Genomic DNA, 22,169 nt, shown 5'->3' with positions numbered 1-22,169 from the left:
TAACTTGGAAGTTTAGTGGTGGATGGATGAAATAACTTTTATAACTGTGTTTTGTGGTTTTTCATGGTGTTCCTGTAATATTTTACTTATGTTATGTAGCTGTGACATATGTTTAAAATATATATAAAGTTGTGACATATGTTATGTTATGTACGTCTGACAAATTGTTGATATATGTGTTTAAAATATATACCTATATGATATACAATATACTTGTGGCACTTATTATTAGAATGTTATGACGTTACTTTCAGAATAACATCTCCATGCAAAAATTATATAACAATTACAAATATTATATTTTGATGCATCACTTCCATCATGCATTATTCTATAATTCATATACTTGAATACATGAAGAAAGTCAATTCTAATGTGGCTAAAGTCCATTGTGTGTTACGCATTCAAATTACAGAACTACCCAAATAATCCTTCTATGTGATGTGGCGAAAGACGACCTTGCAAAACCATGACATTTAAATCACACCAACAGCTATTACAATTGATGAGATCCTCGTTAAGGATCCAACAATGCTAATCAATATGCGTAAAGAATGACCGATTATAGGAAGAAGTCCTCTCAATAATTATTAACATCTTTCTACGGGCAGACTTGATACAAGTGCTGAGTATTGAATTTGTCCTCAACAACGTTAATAAATTAATCCCTGCCTCTTTGTTCGCTTCATTGGAAAACAATTATGCAATACACATAGGATAGAGGAACGCGTAACCATTTGTACGGAGGAAAGCCAACCCTATTTTTTCATTGTAAACAATCCAATCAACCTGTGCAAATATTTTTCCATGTTAGAGCATACAAATAAATAAAGTGTAATACGTAAAAGAGTACACATGATCTTAGTAAACATACCACTCCCTTAATAAACTTTGCAACATGATCCCGAGATTCAAAACATTGTTCCAGGTACATATGTCTTGCTAGGATACTTTCATCTAGCCCATTACGTGCAACTAATTCAATTGTTGCATTGTATTGGTGTAGACCCGTCGTCCATGGTCCAGTGCCCAGTTCTACCGTTTCCCTTCATTTTTAATACGTAGAACACCCATATGTCTCACTTTAGTAATGTAGACACATAAACTGAGAATGCATGTAAATTGTAAACTATAAACTGAAACGTAACTCACCATGTGTGCTTCTCCTGATTGTTCGTAAAACCTATGGCCTCAACTCGTCTAACCACATCTTCAATCGCAGTATGTAGAACAACATCCATGGTTTCCGAATACATGCAGTGACTGCATATGGTGTAGAGGATGGCGATATAAATAGAAGCATAAATTTACCTTTAAACGTTGCCTAGGGCAATTATAAAATTAAAACGTTTCAATATAACAACGGTTACAAGGGTAAGATAGAAGTTTCCATGTATCAATCATTAATACGCTTTTTTAAATTTCATTGATGTTGTAGAAGTGTACACGTGTACATTATAAAATAAAATTTATAATTGATGGTTTTCGATTACATGCAGCGACTATGTAATAACCCGAAAATTTTCCTTCCTTTCCTTTTTTCCTGAAATTTTACGAATGAATTTTTTTTTGTTTAATTTTCCTTTTCTGAGTTCAGTTTCTCATCGCCTAGTGTCATCTAGAGAGCTTAGAAATGATTTCTGAGACTCATTTCCATGGATTGACAACTTCCTTTAAGGACCGAGTCATTTCCAACTTTTCACTTTTCGGATACTATGCACTATTTCGTCCTTTTCCCTATTCTGTCTTTTTCCCGTTTGTCAGTTTTTGGCATAACCTCACTTTTCGTGCTTGGAGTTAATTTTTTACTTCACATATCTTGATCTTACGTGGTTTCTACGAAATACGTATCTTCACTTTTTCAAGAAAGTACTCTAATTGCTCCAAGTGTCCATAGGGGCATGGATGCACAATTCTTTGGAATTATTTTCTTTTCTTGAGGTACTTTTCGTAAATATCTTTTGAAGATATTTTATTTCAGGGGTATCGAAGATATTTTCTTTCAGAGGCAGTTTTGCAGTTAACCCTTTTTGTAGGGGTCATTGTGCAATTAACGAAAGTTATTACTAAATACCTCGTCTGGAGCCTGGATCCTCGTACGAGATTCATTTTCACATTTCATCGAGTCGTGTACTCATATAATTCCGTTCTGATCATTTTTCTCCAATTTCAGAGTTTCTAGACCCGATTAGTGCCGAACTTGTTCGGACCATATCTCTCTGCTCGGGACTCGATTTTTGACGCCGTTTCTTCCTTTGTTCATATTTTCTCATTTGGAATCTTTTTTGTTCACAGAGTTTTCCCGTTTGAGCGCGTCTGCTTAAAATCCACTTTTCCAGACCCGGCGGGGCCCTTTCGGGGCACTTTTTGAGATTTTCTATAAATAGGGTCACTTAAGAAAAAATATCAGATTTCTCTATCTTCTTCCCCTCTCTTGGCCGGAATCAATGCCAGCCATGGCTTCCACCTTCTCTTTCCTCCTTTGGTTCACTTTTCTCTAAGGAAAAGTCTCTGGCCTTAACATTTAATGTTTCTCTTGGCGATGCGCATCTTTTGCCCTTATTAGAATATATTTTCGACGATTTTTTGAGTTCGGGTTTGGAGTCAAGTTGAGATTTTCATAGGGCTTCTTGCGGATTCTTATTCCCGGTGTTGTCCCCGACAAAACCTCTCGGTATAGTCGAATTCGGAGCACTTTTATTTTGGTGGGCCTTTGAGATTTTCATCTCAAATTGAGGTAGGGGGTATTATAGGTTTAATTCTTATTATATAGCATGATATTGATGATTATACAACTTGATTGCATGCTTAAATATGAAATCTAGAGATTTTATTATTTATTTTTCTTGTACGGGATTTGATTTTCCCGGTTGCTCATGACTTGGTTTAAACATGTAGTATGATATTATATTGCCCCTTGATATGCTCATTGTCGTGTATTAAATTTGGAATATTTGAATAAGTATTAAAACTTTTATTTAATATTTATCTTAAGTGAAAGATTAATTCACATGACCTTAATTAGCTTGAAATCAATGTGTGTTAGCATATTAAATTAGGTCCTAGCATACTCTTCAACATAGATTAATTTGAGAGTAATCGGATGTGTTTTAAAATCTAGTATTCATTAATTAATTTGCTCCAGGTGTACTATTCACCCCATTGGAATTCCGACTTGACATTCTTGATATGTATGTTATATGGTTTCACATATATTAAATCTAGAATATTTGATTAGGTTTTGAAACCTTTCATTTATTTATTTTCTAGTATTAAAGTTTAATACTCGTGGTCTTCTCTTGCATGGAATTCACTTGTGTCGTGTTTTTAAATCAAGTCTTGGCATGTTGTATAACATATATAAATTTGAGATCATTTGGATGAATTTCAAAACTTAGAGATTTTAATTAAATGAAATAATTAAAATTCATTTAATAGCTCATTGGTCTTGATTAAGTTTCTAACTTAGGATTCATGTTTTTCGTGACAAATTCCTTTACGTGTATCAAATTAAGAATAACCAGATAAGTTTTGAGACTTATATTCATCTATTTCCTTTGTATGGGACTAAATTCACATGGTTGTGTTTTGAATGAAATGAACTTGTGACTCGATATTAGACTTGTTCTTCACATGATCCTTGACATGTCTTGTTTGTAGAACATTTGAACTTACCTTGTAATCTTGATAATTTAATCTCTTAAGTAGATTAAATTTCCTTTATATGTTTCCATCGAGTTAATCATGCCTTGATATGAATTCTTGTTAAACTAGTGAACTTGACTTGAATTTCATGAACTGTTATCTTTTATCAAGCATCGTGACCTCTTGTATCTAGGTTTCATTAATGTACTTAATGAACATGCACCTTTGTCTTGGAATGATTTAATTACTCATGTGTTGCTTAGTAATTACTTGAATCACGTATCTTATACTTGTGGTATATTTACTTCAATGAACTCCATGCGCTATATATCTTGGTTATAATCTATATAAATGCATACTATGATTTATTGACATTTCACATGCCATTATAGTTGATGAACTTAGGGCATGACTTATGTGTTCCAAAATCTTGGTTGTGCATAAAACGTGGTTAATGCATTTCTTGTATTTTGATACTATCTTGGTTTGCACAACTTGTTGATTTTGGGACTTGGAGATATCAATCAAGAATTGACATGGCTAGGACTTGGTTGTAGTACGGGGGAATGTCCTCCTACAATATAGTGCGCACTAGGGGAAAGGTACCCATGGGTTAGTAGCCCTAAAGTGATCTTAAGAATATGGTTTTAATTTGGGCGATATTCGAGTTTCCACATTGGTTGACTTCACATCTTGTCTTTGTCGTGTTATGTGAATTGCACCAATTTTGTTTAACTGCATAGATATTATGCCCCGTTCTTGATTTCATGTATTCTCCTGTTTGTGTTTTATGGAATATCCCATCCTTGTCCATTGCATAGATTTTATGCTTCATCCGTGATTTCATTTCTTAAATGTTAAGTGTTGCATACCTTGAAGATTTAAGAATCCTTTCATGTTTTATGAAATGCTCCAATCTTGTTTAACTGCATAGATATTATGCCATGTTCATGAATTCGTGTATGATCCCCATTGTGTTAATTGGTATGTTCCAACTATGCAAATTGCATTCATAATGTGATCCTTGTATTCTAATGTCATTTTGTCATGTTCTTTGGATTACTCCAACCTTGACTGGTTTCATATATGTATATATATCATGATTCTTGTTGCTTATGCTCTAGGTTAGCTTAGAATGCTCCATGAGTCTCACTATGACATAGTCGTTAAGCGGCATGAGCCCTTTAACATGTTTCACCTTAAGATGATATAAATTGTAAAATGCTTGGTCGATGCATGCTCATCTCCTACGAGTAGCTTTATGTTGCTCACCCCTACGTTACTGGGGCATATTTCAGGTACATAACTCAAGACTTGAAGATTTCATTGCTTGGGTGATTTGTGGCTTCACATGACAAAACTTGTATTCTTGATTCTATGCATGTAAAGTGTACATAAGTACACTCTTTTTAATGTATTTGACATGTATGACATGAGGCCAAGGGCCGCAAACCTTTAAGTTCATATGTAAGTAATTTAAACTTCAAGTTTTGCCATTAAAATGTATTTTATCATCTTTTGAGGTTTGACATGTCAAATTTTGTAAATGGGATGTAATGAAGCTATAGGCCATTGTAACAGGTTTAAATATCCATATTACACTTGCGTGCATATTCACATCATCACATACTTGCATATAATGCAAATTGAACATGCCACGAGGGATTCCATATAGACTTTCAGCTTTTTGTGCATAACTGGTTCATTTGCACTTCCTCAAGTCATTTCGGTCGACCGAAATGCTAGTTCGGTCGACCGAAGCCTTTTGGGTTTCATTTGAGCATCAAAACCATCATTTCCAATAGCCTTCTTCGCTGTTTGGACCTATTTCGGTCTACCGATGGCCTATTTCGGTCTACCGAAGCAACCTCACCTCAGAAACTTGTTTTCAGCATGAATTTAGTTCATTTCGGTCCTTTAATGGGTTATTTCGGTCGACTGAAATAGCCGATCCCGAGAGTTGCTTCAGTTTAGTTTCAGCACTGTTGTTTCGACTTCAAACGGCCATAACTTCTTAGTTTCTAATCCAAATGGGGTGATTCTTGAGCCTAAATTTATGAGCTTGAAGTCAGCTTTCCAATGACACCAACTATGCATTCAAACTCCAATTGTGGTGAGAGTTATTCATGTTTTAGTGAGAGGGTGTCAGTTTTTACTTCAACCGGGAAGGGGTATTTTGTGGGATTTTTGTCCAAAGTTCTTGGAACCTTTTGGAACGTTGTGAAATGATTGGATTAGGTTGTGTGAACCTCATTTGACTTGTTTAGAGTCAAATCTCCCTTTTTAATTATAAATTAACCACTTTGCCCTTGATTAAAGGGTTTTGCTCGCTTCTTTTCATCTTGTTGTTTCTCCTTCGTCTGGACTCCGAATCATGCGATTCTTGAGTCCATCTTGATTAGTTTTTCATTGCCTTTCTAGTGGTGTGCTCAGTGACACCTGAATTCATACTTTCATAAATGACTACCTTGCCCCTGGGGGCTTAAATTGTCATTCTTCCGGTCCTTTGCTTCCGCACCTTGTTTCCTTGAGTTCTGTGACCTCATGGAGGGTCATCCTAGGGTCTTAGAGGTGTTTTGTGCCTTGGAAGACCATCGTTTTATTTCTTGCTTCCGCATCTGGATTCGTTATCGGGTTAATCTTCAGTTCATCACTGTAATACCGGGTTGAATCAAAAACCCGGGTCGTTACAGACTAGGTAAAATTTGTTTTCACTTCCGTTACGAAAGAATTCCTACAGTACATAGAACTTAATTATGACAAAACATATGATATCGTTTTGATGTTATTCCCAGTAAATTAATTAGAAAATAATTATTACAATAAAGGTACAACTTCAGAAATAATATTTCTTACACCACTTACATTATTTCTTTCTACCATATCTTGGAGGTGGAATTACAAAGTCATCATTTCCGGGGTTAAAAAAATCTGACAAATCAGAATCTGATTTCTGATCTGGGTCATTCAAAATGGAGGCAATTTGTTCAGCTGGATCCTCATATGTTTGTTTAGCTTCATTCACTTTTTCCACCTTACGCCATCTCAGTTAAAGTTGACGGATTTCACTGTTAATCTGAGCAATGATGGAATACATATCTGATGTACCTGCCAGCTTCATTTCAAGTGAACGTGGTCTTGGAATGGGTTGACCTACTTGTCTACACTCTGCAACAATTACACTCCTCGCATTTGTTAACTCCTCATACTTAATAAGCTGTTTCGGTTGCCATTCAGCTTGAGACACCTGTGGAATTGGACGGACTGCATCAGGTTGAATATTTTGTACTACTTCAGCATCAACAACATCTGCATGACTAGTATAAGGATAATACTTCGCATTATGATACCATCGTGTCTGTGCCTTCGCATCTGCCAACTTCCTGAATATACCCACATTCCGGCCCTTGAAAACAACATAAAACCGACGTGCACCCATTACTTATACAGAATATGTGATGTGAATATAAGACGAAGGATATGGAGATGAAGAATCCCTGAATATTTAAACTTCAAGTTCAGCAATGGGTAAACATAACTTGTCTCTTTAATGTTCTTACCAAACCGTAATTGATTGTCCACACAACTACCAGTGTAGGTGGAAAGTAATTGTCCAAACAAACTATAGACTCTTTACAGTTCTTACCAACAACTTCACCAAACCGAATTATTTAAGGTGCAATAATAAATGCAATCTACTTAAATAAAGTATCAAAATATTTTCTAAGATCACATAGGAAGCAAAAGATTTAAGTTCATATATGTTCTTCAATAACATATTTGTAGCAAAAGAAATAACTGCATTAAATTTTTATGTCCATCAAAATGTTCTGTTCTGCCCATTTCCGACACTATTGTTGGTGACATGTCTGATTCATGTTTGCCATTGGCACAAGGGACATTGGGGCAACATTCGATTGACGTATACTTTTTACATCAACTCCCTTTTACTATCATGATTCACACAAAACAATACATCAGTTGTTTGCAATTTTAACAACAAATTTATTAAAAATTTGGGCCTTATGCATATAATATACAGTTACCAGTTTCAACGTGAATGGTTCTTCATAAGCTGATGGGGTCATTACTGGTTCACTTGCAAACAGGTTACTTAATGGAGTCATGGGTTCACCAAAATAAGCTGTACAGGGGCTATTATCATATTCCTGGGGTTGTGTTGAAGGTCCTGCCCTATCAAATTCTTCAGACATGAATATGTGTGATGGAATTTCAGCACCCTTCAAACAATCAAACCATCAACTCAAGTGTTATGATGTACGTATAGTTTCGGATATGTCAATCTTAGAAGAACACTCACATTGTGTAAAATATATGAAGGGGTGGTAATACCAGCACTGCAACCTACCACTTTGGCAACAACGCCACCATTGGAATTCTATATAACACAATATGAGGAGTTTGATGTTGAAAAATTGTATAATGACAACAGAGATAAAATGATAAACATAACAGAGTAAAACTACGCACATAAAGCTAAATACATACATGCTAAGGCTAAGGGTATGTACCTCTAAATTACGGTTGTCAGTCTTTTTCTTCTTTCTAGTGATTTTTTCCAACACAGATACGAACCTACACCAACGACCTCGAGAGACGCATAATCCTACCGGAGCCATTGGACCCATTAAAAAACGGTCATCTCAAGGAGAGGAAATTTCTCTAGTCTTGGAGTGGGCCCTGAAACCCGAGAGAAGACTTACTTAGCTGCCTTTTTAGCTTGTTGGTTATGTAGATTTGTCCTACCTGCTATACCTGCTGGCATGATTCGTCTTGGGGTGCTCAAGATTGCGAGCATGATGGCATATGGGAATGAGTTTTGTCTTTCTGTTCCCGTCTTAGCTAGCATTTATCGAGGTTTGAATGAGATTGTTAACTCTTCTGATCCCGGGAACACTACTATGGTATTCCTTGTTCACTATGTCTATGGGTGGTTGGGTGAATATTTTAAGACTCACTTTTGCCCCTTGAATGCTCCAACCACACCTCATATGGCTAAATATTCTGGGGAAGTATTAGCAAAAAACTTTGAGGAGTCCGAGGCACAATTTTTGATTAAATCATGTGAATACGTGGTTATGCATCATTTAGCCAAGGAAATAGCAGAAAGGAAAACCTTAGTTGATGATAATGATATTAGCATTCTGGATTTCGAGTATTTTGCTAGTCTCCGTTCTGGATATCTGACTTTGCGAAGGGGAGATCATCACATCAAAGAACCTTACAGTCCTCACAGATTTTGCAGACAGTTTAGATTTCACCAAGACCTTCCTGGAAAGTTAAAAAATGATGTGCGCACTGGTAGCACGGCAGATGTTATGCAACACTGGTTATCCTTCACTCGGTATAGGACTCGGTCTTCTATACTACTCCCGGAACGCACTAACCTCCAGCATCTTTCAGTTACCAAGGAGTACGCTACTTGGTGGTTTAAGGTACATGTAGATTCCTACATTGGTAAGGCCAATAATTCCAGACAGAATAAGCGTCGTGCATCTCCAAAAAGGAAGCCGAGCAAGTGCAGAAGGAACACAACTGAGGAACACGTATTAGATATATCTGATAAGCATCATTTAGCAGGAGCTTCTGCGTCTCTCCATAGTAGAAATGACCTCCCTGACATATGACACCATCCTCGAACCAAGGTAAGCCGAAACGTGGGGAGGGTAGAAGATGATGATCGCAACTGGAAACATGCAGTACGTGAGGGTGAACACTCTTCTTCCGCAGAGAACCCCTTTCCAAATATGATGAATTTCTTTGATGGCGTCCCTAGTACTTCAATGCCAATTCAGGTTGAAAATCAACAAGACATAACCGTTGTAGCTCAATGAGAAGTTCTTCTCTTTTTATTTTATTTTATTATTTATCCTCATCTTATTTTCTCATTTGCAAAAGGTGGAAGGCAATGACGAAGTGATGCAAAAGGAAGCTGCTTTCGCAGTAAGATATTTTGTTGGTGACGAATCCGTTCTGGGTCCTTCTGCTTTAGACTTAGCAGTCAGAAAGGGGAATGATCAGATCAATTTAGATGTAGACAATCATCATTGCCAAGACAAAGGATCTCAGCGGAGGAGCTTTCTCTCCCAAGCCTTGTTAGTTAAGCAGGAGGGTCATAGCCAATCACCATTGAATGCTGCTACAAATAAAGATGAGGCACCTGTAACTGTTATTGGATCATTGGCCAAAAAGCAACACTTTATGTGTGCTCAAGCATCATGCCAAGCTGCGTGCTCTGAAGCAATTACTTTTGACGTGGATGGTATGCTCTCTGAAGCCAGACGTACGGCTGCCTTATCGTTGGGGAACAACCTCAAGAAAATGATAGAAATGACTCCATTCTCGAAGATTTCATTACTTGCGCCAAAACTTGATCAGGTTTTCAATGCATTATCTGCACAATTTGTGGACTCATCTTAGCTTCGAAAAAGGATTGATGCATACCTTCAGAGTGTTACAGAATATAATAAAGTTCGGTCTAAGTATGCTGATGCTCTAACTGAGGGTGCACGCGTTCAACAACTATCCCATATTGATTCCCGCCTTAGTGAGGTCCTCGCCTCGGATGAAGAGGATGCAAGACAGGCTCAATCACTCCAACGAGATCTCACAAATGATGAAAATGAGATTAAACGTTTGCAGACTCGGGTTGAGGCAACCAGAACTTCAATTGAAGAGATTAACTTGCGAATACTTCAGAGGAAAAATGCCATCATGAACCTTAGAGGCGAACGAAATGCACTTGAAGAAGCCCATATTATGACGGATGCTGATATTAGGGTTGTAAGTACCTTGGAGAAGTTGGAGAATGAGCAACAAGAGATGCAAAACCTTCATTAGTTACCTTGATATCAATTTATTTATTTATTTTTTTTTATTGTTCTCCTTTGTTTCTCTATGTATTTGAGTAAACTCTTACTCATTTTCATTTTGATTAATAAAAGCATCAAGAGTTTTATTCCGTCATTCACAGTTTAAACTCTTACGGGCCAGGAGTAATACAAAGATTTTTTTTTTTAGATAGATGACTGAACTTGGAACAAACCTCCAAGCTGCATACGTACCCTTACAGGGATCAAGTCAATGACGTAGTTCGGTAGGAAATAATTGAATTTTTTTTTATTTTTTTATTTTTTTTCGCGCCGTACACAGTTTTAGCTTATGCGGGCCAGGAATAGCTATCCTTCTTATGGATAATATCGCTTCAAGAACTTGGCGTTGATTGGACCAACCCTTACGCCATCTTCATCGATGATCTTGTAGGCGCCATTGGGGTAGACTTCTTGCACCACATACGGTCCATCCCACTTAGAGTTGAATTTCTTATCCATTCGACAGGGCATGATTATGGGTCTTCGTACAGTGAGTATTAGGTCACCAACTTGAAAAGATCGAGGACAGACCTTCTTGTTGAAGGCGCTTGAGAGCTGAGCTTGATAACACTCTAATCGTTGTTGAGCTTCAAGTCTTCTTTCATCTAATGCCTACAACTCTTGAAGACGAAGTTGTGCATTCTCTTCATTTGTTAGCCCCTTTTGGATAGCAATCCTTAATGAAGGGATCTGTTGCTCGAGCGGTAGAACCGCTTCAATACCATATACAAGCGAATAAGGCGTTGCTTGAGTGGGGGTACGATATGTTGTTCGGTATGCCCACAGAGCTTCCCCAATTCTTTCATGCTAGTCCTTTTTAGACTTGGAGACTACTTTCTTCAACAGATTGCAAAGAGTCTTATTAAAAGCTTCCGCCAGTCCATTTGCTGGCGCATTGTACATAAAAGACTTGTGTTGTTTAAAACCAAACTTTTCACATAAGTCACTCATCAACTTGTTTTTGAAAGGTAACCCATTATCAGTGATAATGTGATGGGGCACGCCATATCGAAAGATGATATTAGTTTTAATGAAGTCCACCACAGTTTCTTTATTTGTTGCTTGATCAGGATTGCCTCGACCCATTTCGAGAAGTAATATGTCACAACAAGGATATATATATGACCCTTAGAAGATTTCAAAAAGGGTCCGACCACGTCTAATTCCCATGCATCAAATGGCCAAGATGCAACCGTAGGATGTAAGATTTCAGGTGGTTGGTGGATGAAATTGGCATGGAATTGACAAGCCTGACACCTTTTTACGTAATCCATGCAATCTTTAACCATAGTTGGCCAGTAGTATCCTATTCTTTTTACTCGGAAGTGGAGCTTAGGACCTGACTGTTGAGCCCCGCAGACCCCCGAGTGTGCTTCCACCATTGCTTAAGTTACTTCATCTTCTCCGAGACAACGAAGAAAAAGACCTTCATATGAGCGCCGAAACAATGTATCTTTGTAAAAGATAAATCGAGGTGTTCTTCGGTGTACCTCGGTTCTATGTCGAGGATCTACAGGAAGCTTCCCGTGTTCCAAGTAGTCTATGATGGGTCGTCTCCAGTCTTTAGTTTCTATGATCCGAACAGAGATTTCATTTGTTTCTTCCAACTGGCCCTCAAGCAACTGCGGCAATACCCACTGTTGGCATACTGGAACGGTAATTGCCTCAGCTTCTCCCAATGCTATTGTTGTGGCTAAGTTAGCTAAAGCATCTGCTAAGTGATTTTCTTCCCTTAGGACATGTTCTAAGACCACGTTGTCAAATCTACTGAGTAGATTGGAAGCGTACTGAAAACATAGAATCAAGTTATCCTTCTTGATTTCATATTCGTTACTAACTTGGAGTCACCATAAACTTCAATGTTTGAAATCTTCATTTCATTTGCCATTTGGAGACCAATTATCAAGGCTTGATACTCCGCCATATTATTTGAGCATTTTTCAAGAAACGAAAAAGCATATGGCAAAATTTGTCTTTGTGGAGAAACGAACACCACGTCTGCCCCTACTCCTTCGGACCATGCTGCACCATCAAAAAATATTATCCATGGTAGAAGGACATCAACAAAGAACACCTCCTCGTCAGGAAAGTCTTCAGAAATTCCCAATCAGCTGGTATTGGATGATCAGCTAAGAAATCAACGAGGGCTTGCCCTTTGACTGCTTTTCGCGGGACGTACAAGATTTCAAATTTGTTGAACAAGATTGACCATTTTGCCAGTTGCTCAGAAAGAACAGGTCTTGACATGACATACTTGGGGGGGGGGGGGGGGGGGGGGGTTGCAATCACGTGTACGGTGTGAGCTAAAAAATAATGTCTCAATTTCTGGGAAGCAAATACTAGAGCGAGACAAGTCTTCTCAATTGAAGGATATTTAAGCTCTGTTGCAGTCAGCCTCTGACTCAAATAGTATAAAGCCTCTTCTTTATTCTCTTCATTATTTTGTGTGAGGAGAGCCCAAAACGATTCCTCTTGAGCAGCAATGTATAATATAAGCAGTTTTCTAGGTGTGTGAGCTCCTAACACCGGGGCATTAAGCAAGTATTTCTTGATGTTGTCTAAAGCATTCAGACAAGCTTGGTCCCATGTGAAAGGGGCATCTTTCTTCATGAGTCGGCTAAATGGCTGGCATTACCCAGCCAAATTCGAAATAAACCGACGAATGAAAGCAAGTTGTCCTTGGAGGCTTCGCAATTTACGTAGGTTTTTGGGTGGTGGCATTTTCTGTATGGCATTAATCTTGGATGGGTCGACTTCAATGCCACGATATCGAACAATGTACCCAAGGAACTTTCTCGATGTGACACCAAATGCGCATTTGAGAGGATTAATTTTAAGTTGGAACTTCCTTAATCGATTGAAAACTGTGCGAAGATCTTGAAGGTGAGTTATTCTTTCTTTGCTTTTGATGACTAAGTCATCCACATAACATTCTACATTTTTATGCAACATATCATCAAAGATCTTTTGCATTGCCCGTTGATAGGTAGCACCAGCATTCTTAAGTCCGAATGGCATCACCTTATAGCAATATATCCCCTTTGGAGTACGAAAAACAGTTAACTCTTCGTCTTTGGGAGACATTCTTATTTGGTTATAGCTGGAGAAACAATCCATAAAAGAAAGAGCCTTATGTCCCATTGTTGCGTCTACCGTGAGTTCAGCAACAGGTAGAGGGAAGTCGTCTTTTGGACATGCAGAATTCAAGTCACGAAAGTCCACATAGACTCGTATTTGCCCATTTTTCTTCTTGACTTGGACAATACTTGAAATCCACGTCGGGTATTTAACCTCTCGAATGAAACCTGCATCAATGAGTTTGTTGACTTCTTCCTCAATCTTTGGGATAAGCTCTGGCCTGAAAAAGGGTTGGGATTGCTTAATTGGACGTGCACCATGCTTAACTGCTAGGTTGTGGACTGCGACCTTAGGTTCGAGACCTGGCATTTCTTTGTATGTCCAAGCAAATATATCTCTATACTTGGATAACAACTCAACATAACCTTTCTCCTCTAGGGGGTTTAAGAGTGCACTGATGAAGATTGGTTTAAGTTCTTCGACTGATCCTAAGTTAGTCTCCTTGAGTTGGTCAATGGTAGCTTGCCCCCCGTCTTCAAGTGTTGGAGGCGCTTCCTTGAAGTCTTCTCCATGAAAATTTGATTCTGAGTCATCTTCCTCCATTGTGATATGGAAAGAAGTAGCATAAGTCATTTCTTCTTCATCTATCCCTTCATCTTCTTGCTCCAAAGGCTCCGTGCATATGATGGTTCATCTTTTAACCACTGACACTTTATCAGCATTCACCTCGAGCCCCACTTTTTGCTTTATTCGAGAAGGAATTAGGCTTCGAACGCCATTATTTTTTTCTGTCTTGAGTTGAACTTTCTCATATTTTATTGTGTTTTGTTTATCTTTAGATATGGAATTGATGGCCTCAAACCGGGAAAAGACAGACCTTCGTGACTGAGAACTTGACACTTCTTTATTCTGAGCACTGACATCTAACCTGTTGAACAAAGAAAAACAAGGTGTATGGTTGCCGGGAAGAGATGATCTATTCATCTGGCCTGTCATATTCAACCTCTCAAACATAGAATTATTAGGTACTGGAGCTTCAATTCGATCGAACACTGAGGTTCGTGAAATAGGCTGTTGATCCTCATTCTCTTCATTTTCCTTAACACTAATGTATTGTGTACTTGCTTTCTTATCACTTCTTCCCATGGGGACTCAGATAAGCTTGCCTTGCGTGAAACCTAAACCAGTTTTAGGTGGACTGATCCTATGTCCTTGATCTCGCAGCTTCTTTTGCGTCTCATTAAGGCCATGCACTTTCTCGCCACTGAGTTCGGTGCTGAGTTGCCCAAGTTCCGCAGGATTTTCAAAATCATACCCTGCATTGGCCAGGAACTTGTATGCATTTGGATCGAATCTTTCTATTGTCCTTTAATGAGGAAGCAAACTTTGTTTTGTTGAATCGTGAGATCCAAAGACGAACCCTTTTAGTGGCGGTTTAGCAATTTTGGACTTCTCAATCTTCACAATAGGAATTGTTGAGTCTTCTCTAAGCACTTGTGAATCTTCTCTCATTGAAGAGGGGATAGGCTTTGTCATTGTTTCCTTCATCTCAACAATCTCAACAAAAGGTGATTGTCCTTCCTTCCTTCTAGATTTTGGCACATACTTGAAGACAGACTTGTTCTTAAAGACATTCGAAGATGATCCAGACTCTTGTGTAGAAGTCAAGACTTTCTTATGTGTGATGCATTCCATGGGAGTGAGTTTGACTTCTTTCCCCTTTCTCGATTCTACTTTGCCCATTGAAGGGATATCCATTGGGAGAACCTCCATTGGTGTATTAAAGTCGGAGTAAAATTTAGCATCTGCAAAATGCGAGTCCGCCTCAGCAAATGGTTTATCATCTGCAAATACAGTTTTTATGCCATTCCTATAAAACTTGAAGCATTGATGCATGGTAGATAGAACCACACCATTTCCATGGACCTAAGGTCGCCCTAACAATAAGTTGTAGGAGGTCTTCGCATCGATAACATGGAATATAGTCTCAGCATTTAACTCTTTAATGGTGAGATGGACTCTAATCATGCCAATTGCTCTTTGTCCTCCTTGGTTAAAGCCTTGGATGACTAAGCAGCTACAATCCAATTCATCGATTGTGATGCCAAGGTTCTTCATCGTGGATTTTAGCATGATGTTCACTGTAGAACCTCCATCAATGAGGATATACAACTTTTGTTCCCGGATGTATTCGGAAACGAAAAGCGGATGGTTGTGTGGCTTTGAGCCTAACTGCAAGTCCTTGTCGATGAAGGTGATTGCCGGAGAACATGAAGCACAAGTCATTATAGGGATTTACTCTTCATCATCTTCCATACCAGTGTAGTTGCCTGGATCTTCTAGAACTGGGATTTTTTCATCAGTTTGTTCAGTCGGCTCATCAACTTCAGCGATGGACACTATGTAAACAGCTTGAACTTGATCATTATTGAAATATCCAGTGGGGAAGAAATCTTCTAATGTGACGGGCTTGCGAGGGCCATTGTTGGAGCATTTATCTGGTTGATCTTCTTCCACAATCACCTATTTTTCTTGAGTCATTCTTGTTGGGTGACGTTAAAGCGTTTCCTTTCCCTACCCCCTGTTGAAGTGGGTTTGTTGCTCCAAGGTGTTCCTTTGTTTGTGTGGCTTCTTTCTCGTCACAAGAGTCCATCTTTCTTTTACTTGTCCAGGCAACTCTATCTGAGGCATTTGGATAATTACAGGCTCCAATGAACCAAACTGAATGATTTGAGGGCATTCTAACTGCATAACTGGGGTTATTTGCCCAGAAAGTCTAGAATAAGTTGGACTGGGACATTCGAATGTGGTGGTGGTATGATTTGTCTCAGCCACTTCATCGCCTTCCAAAAGAAATTTTCCTTGTTTAGCCAAAGTCATTACTAACTCCTTGAATATAAAGCACTTCGCAATCGGATGGCTAACAATACGGTGGTACTTGCATTATTTTGGGTCATTCACTCGCCCCATCTCTTTAGGGTGTTTGCATTCTGGGGGTTCAATTATTTTCTTTTCAAGTAGAAATTCTAGTATTCCTAGCACATCAGAGTCCGGGAATGGGTACTCTTTCTTCTCCAACTCTTTGAGGGTCAAGCGCAGCTTCTCCCGCCAGAGCTTATCTTTCTCTTGGAATTTGTTTTCCTTATCACTTCCTTTATTCTTCTCCTTCATGGAGATCTTCAATGGTACCGCCGTGATGGTCATAGTCTCTTTGTTGCCTTTCTTTGTCGGCTTATTGTCTTTCCTTACTTCTTTCTTATCTTTGTGTTGTTCCAAGGTAGAAGGATTGTTTCCACCATGAGTATTGATGCCGATCTCCATGTCATGGGCACGTGTGGCCAACTCTTCAAAGGTACGAGGTTTGATGCCTTGAAGAATATAGAGAAGTCCCCAATGCATACCTTGCATGCACATCTCAACAGCAGAAATTTCTGAGAGTTGGTCCTTGCAGTCTAGGCTAAGTGCACACCACCTATTGATGTAGTCTATAACAGGTTCGTCCTTTCACTGCCTGGTGTTGGTAAGTTATATTATGCTCACGGTACAACGGGTACTGTAAAAGCGATTTAAGAATTCACGCTCCATCTGGTCCAAGCCATCTATCGACTCAGCCTCTAAGTCAGTATAACAATCAAAGGCACTTCCCTTAAGGGAACGAACGAATTGTTTCACCAAAAGATCACCATCAGTTCCAGCGTTGTTACAAGTTTCAACAAAATAAGCGATGTGTTGCCTAGGATTGCCCTTTCCATCAAACTGTTGTAACTTGAGAGGTTGGTATCTGATTAGCATTCTTATGTTGTCGATTCGCTTTATATAAGGTTTCAAATACATGAGAGAACTGTGAGTTGCCCCGCCATATTGTGATCTGATCGTGTTACTGATCATGTCTTGAAGTTGTTGGACAGACAACGAAGCGATGGAGGGAGCAAAGTTGGTTTGGTTTGCCCCCTGTTCGGATGTGGTTGCTTGGTGAGTCTTGTTCGCCATGGTTGCTTGGTAAGTCTTGTTCGCCATGGTTGCTTGTGGCGTGAAACTAGGAGGGTGTGTGGGTCCTTGACTTGACTCGGCGGACTTTTGTACGTCAAGCTTATTCATTAATGAAGCAATCTACAAGTCTTTGTCTTCCACAGTCTTGGTGAGTTTCTCAATAGCACGGGCTATAGTCACCAGTTGTTCCTCTATCGATGCTGTGTTGGCTATCATGACTTGCATGTAAGTTGAATGTGAAGGAGTCAGAGAATCAACATACCTTGGTGAAGTCAGACCCCTTAAAGATACCGGGTACGAGGCTGAGTGTGAGTCTGTGCTTCAGTCGGAATCCGGAATGGATCGAGATAAATGCGGTGACATACTTCTCGGAGAGAAGTCTTCTATACCAGCGATGTCCTCAGGGCTTGTGGGGTTGATCTTCATGGCTCTCAATGATTCAAGGGTGATGAACGGCTGAGCCTTTGCATTCGCAGGCTTAGTGGAGTTGACACGCACTGTGCTTGGCTTCTGCGCCAAAGAAGTGGCCTTTGCTTTGCTGCGGGTCATTGGTCCCGTGGAGGTGCTGCTATCACTTGATGGAGCGGCAGTGTTCTTGGAGGCCTTCGAGGTGAGAGCCTTGTTGGCCGTTGCAACCGCGACATTCTTACCAGCATTCTTCGAGCCATGAGCGATTTGAATCTTCTTGGAGGCCATTGAAGCGAGAAATAGAAGGTGTTGACAAAGTGATTGAGGAGATGGAGATGAGAGGCAGAGAGGTCCCACCGGGCGTGCCAAAAATTTGTACACACAAATTTTGATTCCGAAAATTCAGAAACAAAAATAAATGTGATGAACAATAATTTTATTAAATAATAAATGAGTACAATTCTCTGTTTGGCGATTCTATTACAGCTAGAATCTTCTTCTGATTGAATCTCCTTGGAACGTTGGCGCAAGGGCTTCGGAAGCTTAATTTTGGGCTAGTTGTTGAATTGTATTTGAGTTCTTCAAAATTGAAAAAAACTCAAATGAATTTCTGAACTAGGGCTGATAAGGCTTAATCTCGAACGGTGGATTTGATAGTCTTTGATGAAGAACGGCGTATGTGTGGCATGCTTGCTGTTCTTCTTCTTCAGAAACAGAGTAGTGTTGTTCTTCTTCAGAAATTTCAGAGTCTTTATTGAGTCAAAGCTTCGGCAGAGCTTCGATGTTCTGTTTGTCTCTTTCTCTGTGTGTGTTCTCAAAATTTGAGGGCTGGCCTTGTATTTATGGGCCAAAGGGTGGGTTGTTCAATTTAGAAACTCCCCAATATTGTGCGATTTTTCCATAAATAAAGGATTTATTTCCTTTTATATGGAAATCAATTCAAATTCAAATTCAAATTTGAATTATATTTGAATTCGGCATTTTCTTTAAAGGTCTGCACCTTTAGGATTTTGACACGTGTCCATTGATGGAACCCGTATTTGTGAAATTTAATTAATCAAGAAATATTTGACTTCTTGACTAATTAGACGGTGATTAAACCATCACAAATTTTAGGCGTCTACAGAATCAAAAAAAGATTTCTGCCATAGAAGAAGAAGGAGGAGGAGAAGGAGAGAAAAAAAAATAAAAATAAAAATAAGAGAGAGAAGAGAAGAAGAATAGAGAAGTTGTAGATGTCACTAAGTTGTAGATGTCAAGATTATGACTGTTTCTCATAGATGTTGACTGGTTCAATAACTGGTCGACATGTTTCCTTCAAGTGTCGACCAAACCGGTCGACCGAAATGAGATATTCTTTTTAATAGATGAAAAAAATCAATTGATAAACAATATAGCACTACTTGAACAAGTAAAATAAGTCGAAAGAATTCACCTTTTTTTTTTCTCTTTTTTTTCGATTCCACTCATTTCACTTGGTCTTTTTGTTTCTATTCCAAAATTTAAACCTGCATCATTAAAATTGAGGCACATAACATATTAGAAACTTGATGTTGAAATGTGAATATTTTATTTCATATTTATGCTAGACTAAAATAAGAACAGTAATATACTACTACATAAACAAGATACAAGATACACACAGAAATGTTGTACCAAGATTTAGGTCAGAAATTTAATTTCAAAGATGCAGATAATACAAGATTCATAGATTTGTAACAAAAAATAATAAATAAAACCGACTTATACATACATACCTTTGTCGTCGCATGGTCTGATTTCACTCCAAATCCAGACCATCTTCTTAACAGAATCTCACTGCTTTCTTTGGTTTGCTGGTGAATGGTGAGAGAGATAGAGAGAGGAAGAGTTATGGGGCGCTCAAATGAGAGAAGGCTCAGATCTGGTTTTTAGACTAAAGGGTCATCGGAAAACCACTTGTTGGAGACTAAAAGGAGGATTCAAGGCGGTATTGACTGAGACCTCTTTTGTGAAAAGAACTTGAGAAGAATAATGAGATAAGAATGAGAGAGAAAGAAACGTACGAGGAAAAAGAGGAGATAGAATCAAAGATGGGGGGAGAGAGAGAGGGGGTGGGAAGAAGGGAAAGGGAAGAGATTGGATGAAGATGTGGCAGACGATTACTCAAGCTACTGTGGCAGACGATTTGATTCTAGAAACCCCTAATATTCTGGTGAGTTCTGGGCTTGAAGCAAGATGGGGGGGGGGGAAGGGAGGAGATGGATGACGATGTGGGAGGGAGGAGTTATATTGACCGGTCAAAGAAACATGTACAAAATATCATCAATATAAGCTCGATTTGAATGAGTGTTTCAAACCGAATCGTACGGTTCTTATACTGCAATGACAGTGAAGACAGCTGTTTGGAATCGTTGGATTAGGTGAAATAGTTGACCACCCCAATTCATCTGTTGGATCACTGTCACACGATCACTAAAGAGAGAAATGGAGTAGCTAGCTTCTGCCTTCTCTTCTCTGGTTCTCTTTGAAGCTTTTTCTCTCTCCTCTCTGCAAAGTCGGCTTTTTCTCTCTCTACAGTTCTACATCGTCTATCTCTATTGACACTTCAAAATTATGATTTCTTGACAAAAACAAAAAAAAACTCTTACGCTCTCGCACTCGCTTTATGCGCATAGTGCCTACCTACTAATAAATTCTTAAATATGCAGCACGCACCGCACTCCACTACAGTATCGCACCATAGCCTTAGATTCTTCTAAGTTGATTTGAATGAAAAGAATCGAAAGATCTTTATCTGATCCATGATGGATGTTAACAACTAGAAGTTTTTTTTTTTTTTGAATGGTAGTTAACAACTAAAAGTTGGTTCCAAATATATTCAGCCTCAATAGATTCAACCAACTGTTTCCTCGCAGCAATTGCCTTCTTCAACAAATGAAACCAACTAACCACTCTATGTCCAAAATCATGAATCAAGGTAGAATGCCCTTCCACCAAGGATTCAAGAACAATTTTACTGAATGACCCATCCCCTGTTTTAAACAGGAAATTGGGTATTTCAATTTTTATTAAACAATGGATGGTTCATAGTAAAGATAAACCTCTATTTGTAATGATTTTTTTCTTCTCTCCCTCTCTTTTTATTTTTTTATTTTTTATTTTTTATCATTTGGAAAAAGAATTAAAAAACTTGACATGGAATTTGAACCTTTAAGACCAAAGCCACCAAGGCACAGGTAGTCCAGTAAAAGTAGATTTTATTGTACTTCATAAAAATTACTAATATTGCCTGAGACAATCAACCAAAACACCAAATGAGGGTAAATTCAGCTTTCCCAATTGAGGATAACTCATTATTTCATGAATTTTTTTTGACATCCACTTATTACACAAGATCTGCCAGTCCTCGTAAGATACTTCAGGATGTGTGTTGCGGCGTGCACTTTCTTCTATTTCGAATTGATTAAAATGTTCTTTCAACGGTACCTATACTTTATATGAGCAACGACTAATGAGTTATCTGCGCATTCCTTAGCTTTTGAATTGTTTTCGCAATCAACTCCGAATTCTTCCTATAGTTTTTCACATGAATAAGCCATAAATAAATCCAAGACTGATGATGAATTCAAAACTTATCCATGTAACTGGTTCAACAAAAACAAAATCAATTATGGATACAATAGAATTGATGCATGTTGAATATATATGTGTATGTATAACTCTTTCAATTTCCTTATCCATGGTCCTATCCCATTAAATAGAAACATAAAATAATGTATTAAAATAGATGCAATTGTGTGGAAATACATTTATTTTTAACACATTATTTTGTATTTCAATTTCTGTCGAAATGTGTTATAAACATATATATGTAAGGAACATATTTATTTTGAACACATTATGTACAACTATGTTCAGGACAAAAAAATGTTATAGCCTCCCAAACAACCAGAAAATGAAGGAACATTATAATTATTATTTTTCCTAAAGATGATATCTACCTAGATTAAATTCAAACATATTTATAAGAGAACCTTTCATTTAAACAAACTAAATTGAAGAAAACAATGAAGCTTAAAAATAGCATCAATCAAAACATGAACAAACAGATCCGTATAAAATACAAAATAGAATCATATAGTTCTGTCCACATATTCAACTATATATCACAAT

General features: G+C 38.3%; 2 protein-coding genes across 2 annotated transcripts; both read right to left on the bottom strand.

Annotated features, from left to right (window-relative positions):
- Window positions 1-275: 275 nt before the first annotated feature.
- LOC132306115 (uncharacterized) lies at window positions 276-20,995 on the bottom strand. The gene is made up of 5 exons (XM_059803356.1): window positions 19,772-20,995; window positions 19,450-19,522; window positions 1,153-1,263; window positions 875-1,046; window positions 276-789 (listed from the first exon to the last, which is right to left on the bottom strand). The coding sequence occupies exons 1-5, from the start codon at window positions 19,812-19,814 to the stop codon at window positions 700-702; spliced, it is 489 nt and encodes a 162-aa protein (XP_059659339.1). The 5' UTR covers window positions 19,815-20,995; the 3' UTR covers window positions 276-699.
- On the bottom strand, window positions 6,420-12,778 carry LOC132306114 (uncharacterized). The gene is made up of 3 exons (XM_059803355.1): window positions 7,967-12,778; window positions 7,692-7,886; window positions 6,420-7,051 (listed from the first exon to the last, which is right to left on the bottom strand). Exons 2-3 carry the CDS (start codon window positions 7,857-7,859, stop codon window positions 6,695-6,697), a joined length of 525 nt encoding a protein of 174 aa, XP_059659338.1. The 5' UTR covers window positions 7,860-7,886; window positions 7,967-12,778; the 3' UTR covers window positions 6,420-6,694.
- Window positions 20,996-22,169: the final 1,174 nt, after the last annotated feature.

Source organism: Cornus florida, unplaced genomic scaffold (genome assembly GCF_030987335.1).
Source record: "Cornus florida cultivar Cherokee Brave unplaced genomic scaffold, ASM3098733v1 CherokeeBrave_3.0.0_Hap2_Chr05, whole genome shotgun sequence".
Lineage (NCBI taxonomy): Eukaryota > Viridiplantae > Streptophyta > Magnoliopsida > Cornales > Cornaceae > Cornus > Cornus florida.
The sequence above is the reverse complement of the archived record's forward strand: the minus strand, read 5'-3'. Positions and strand labels throughout refer to the sequence as shown.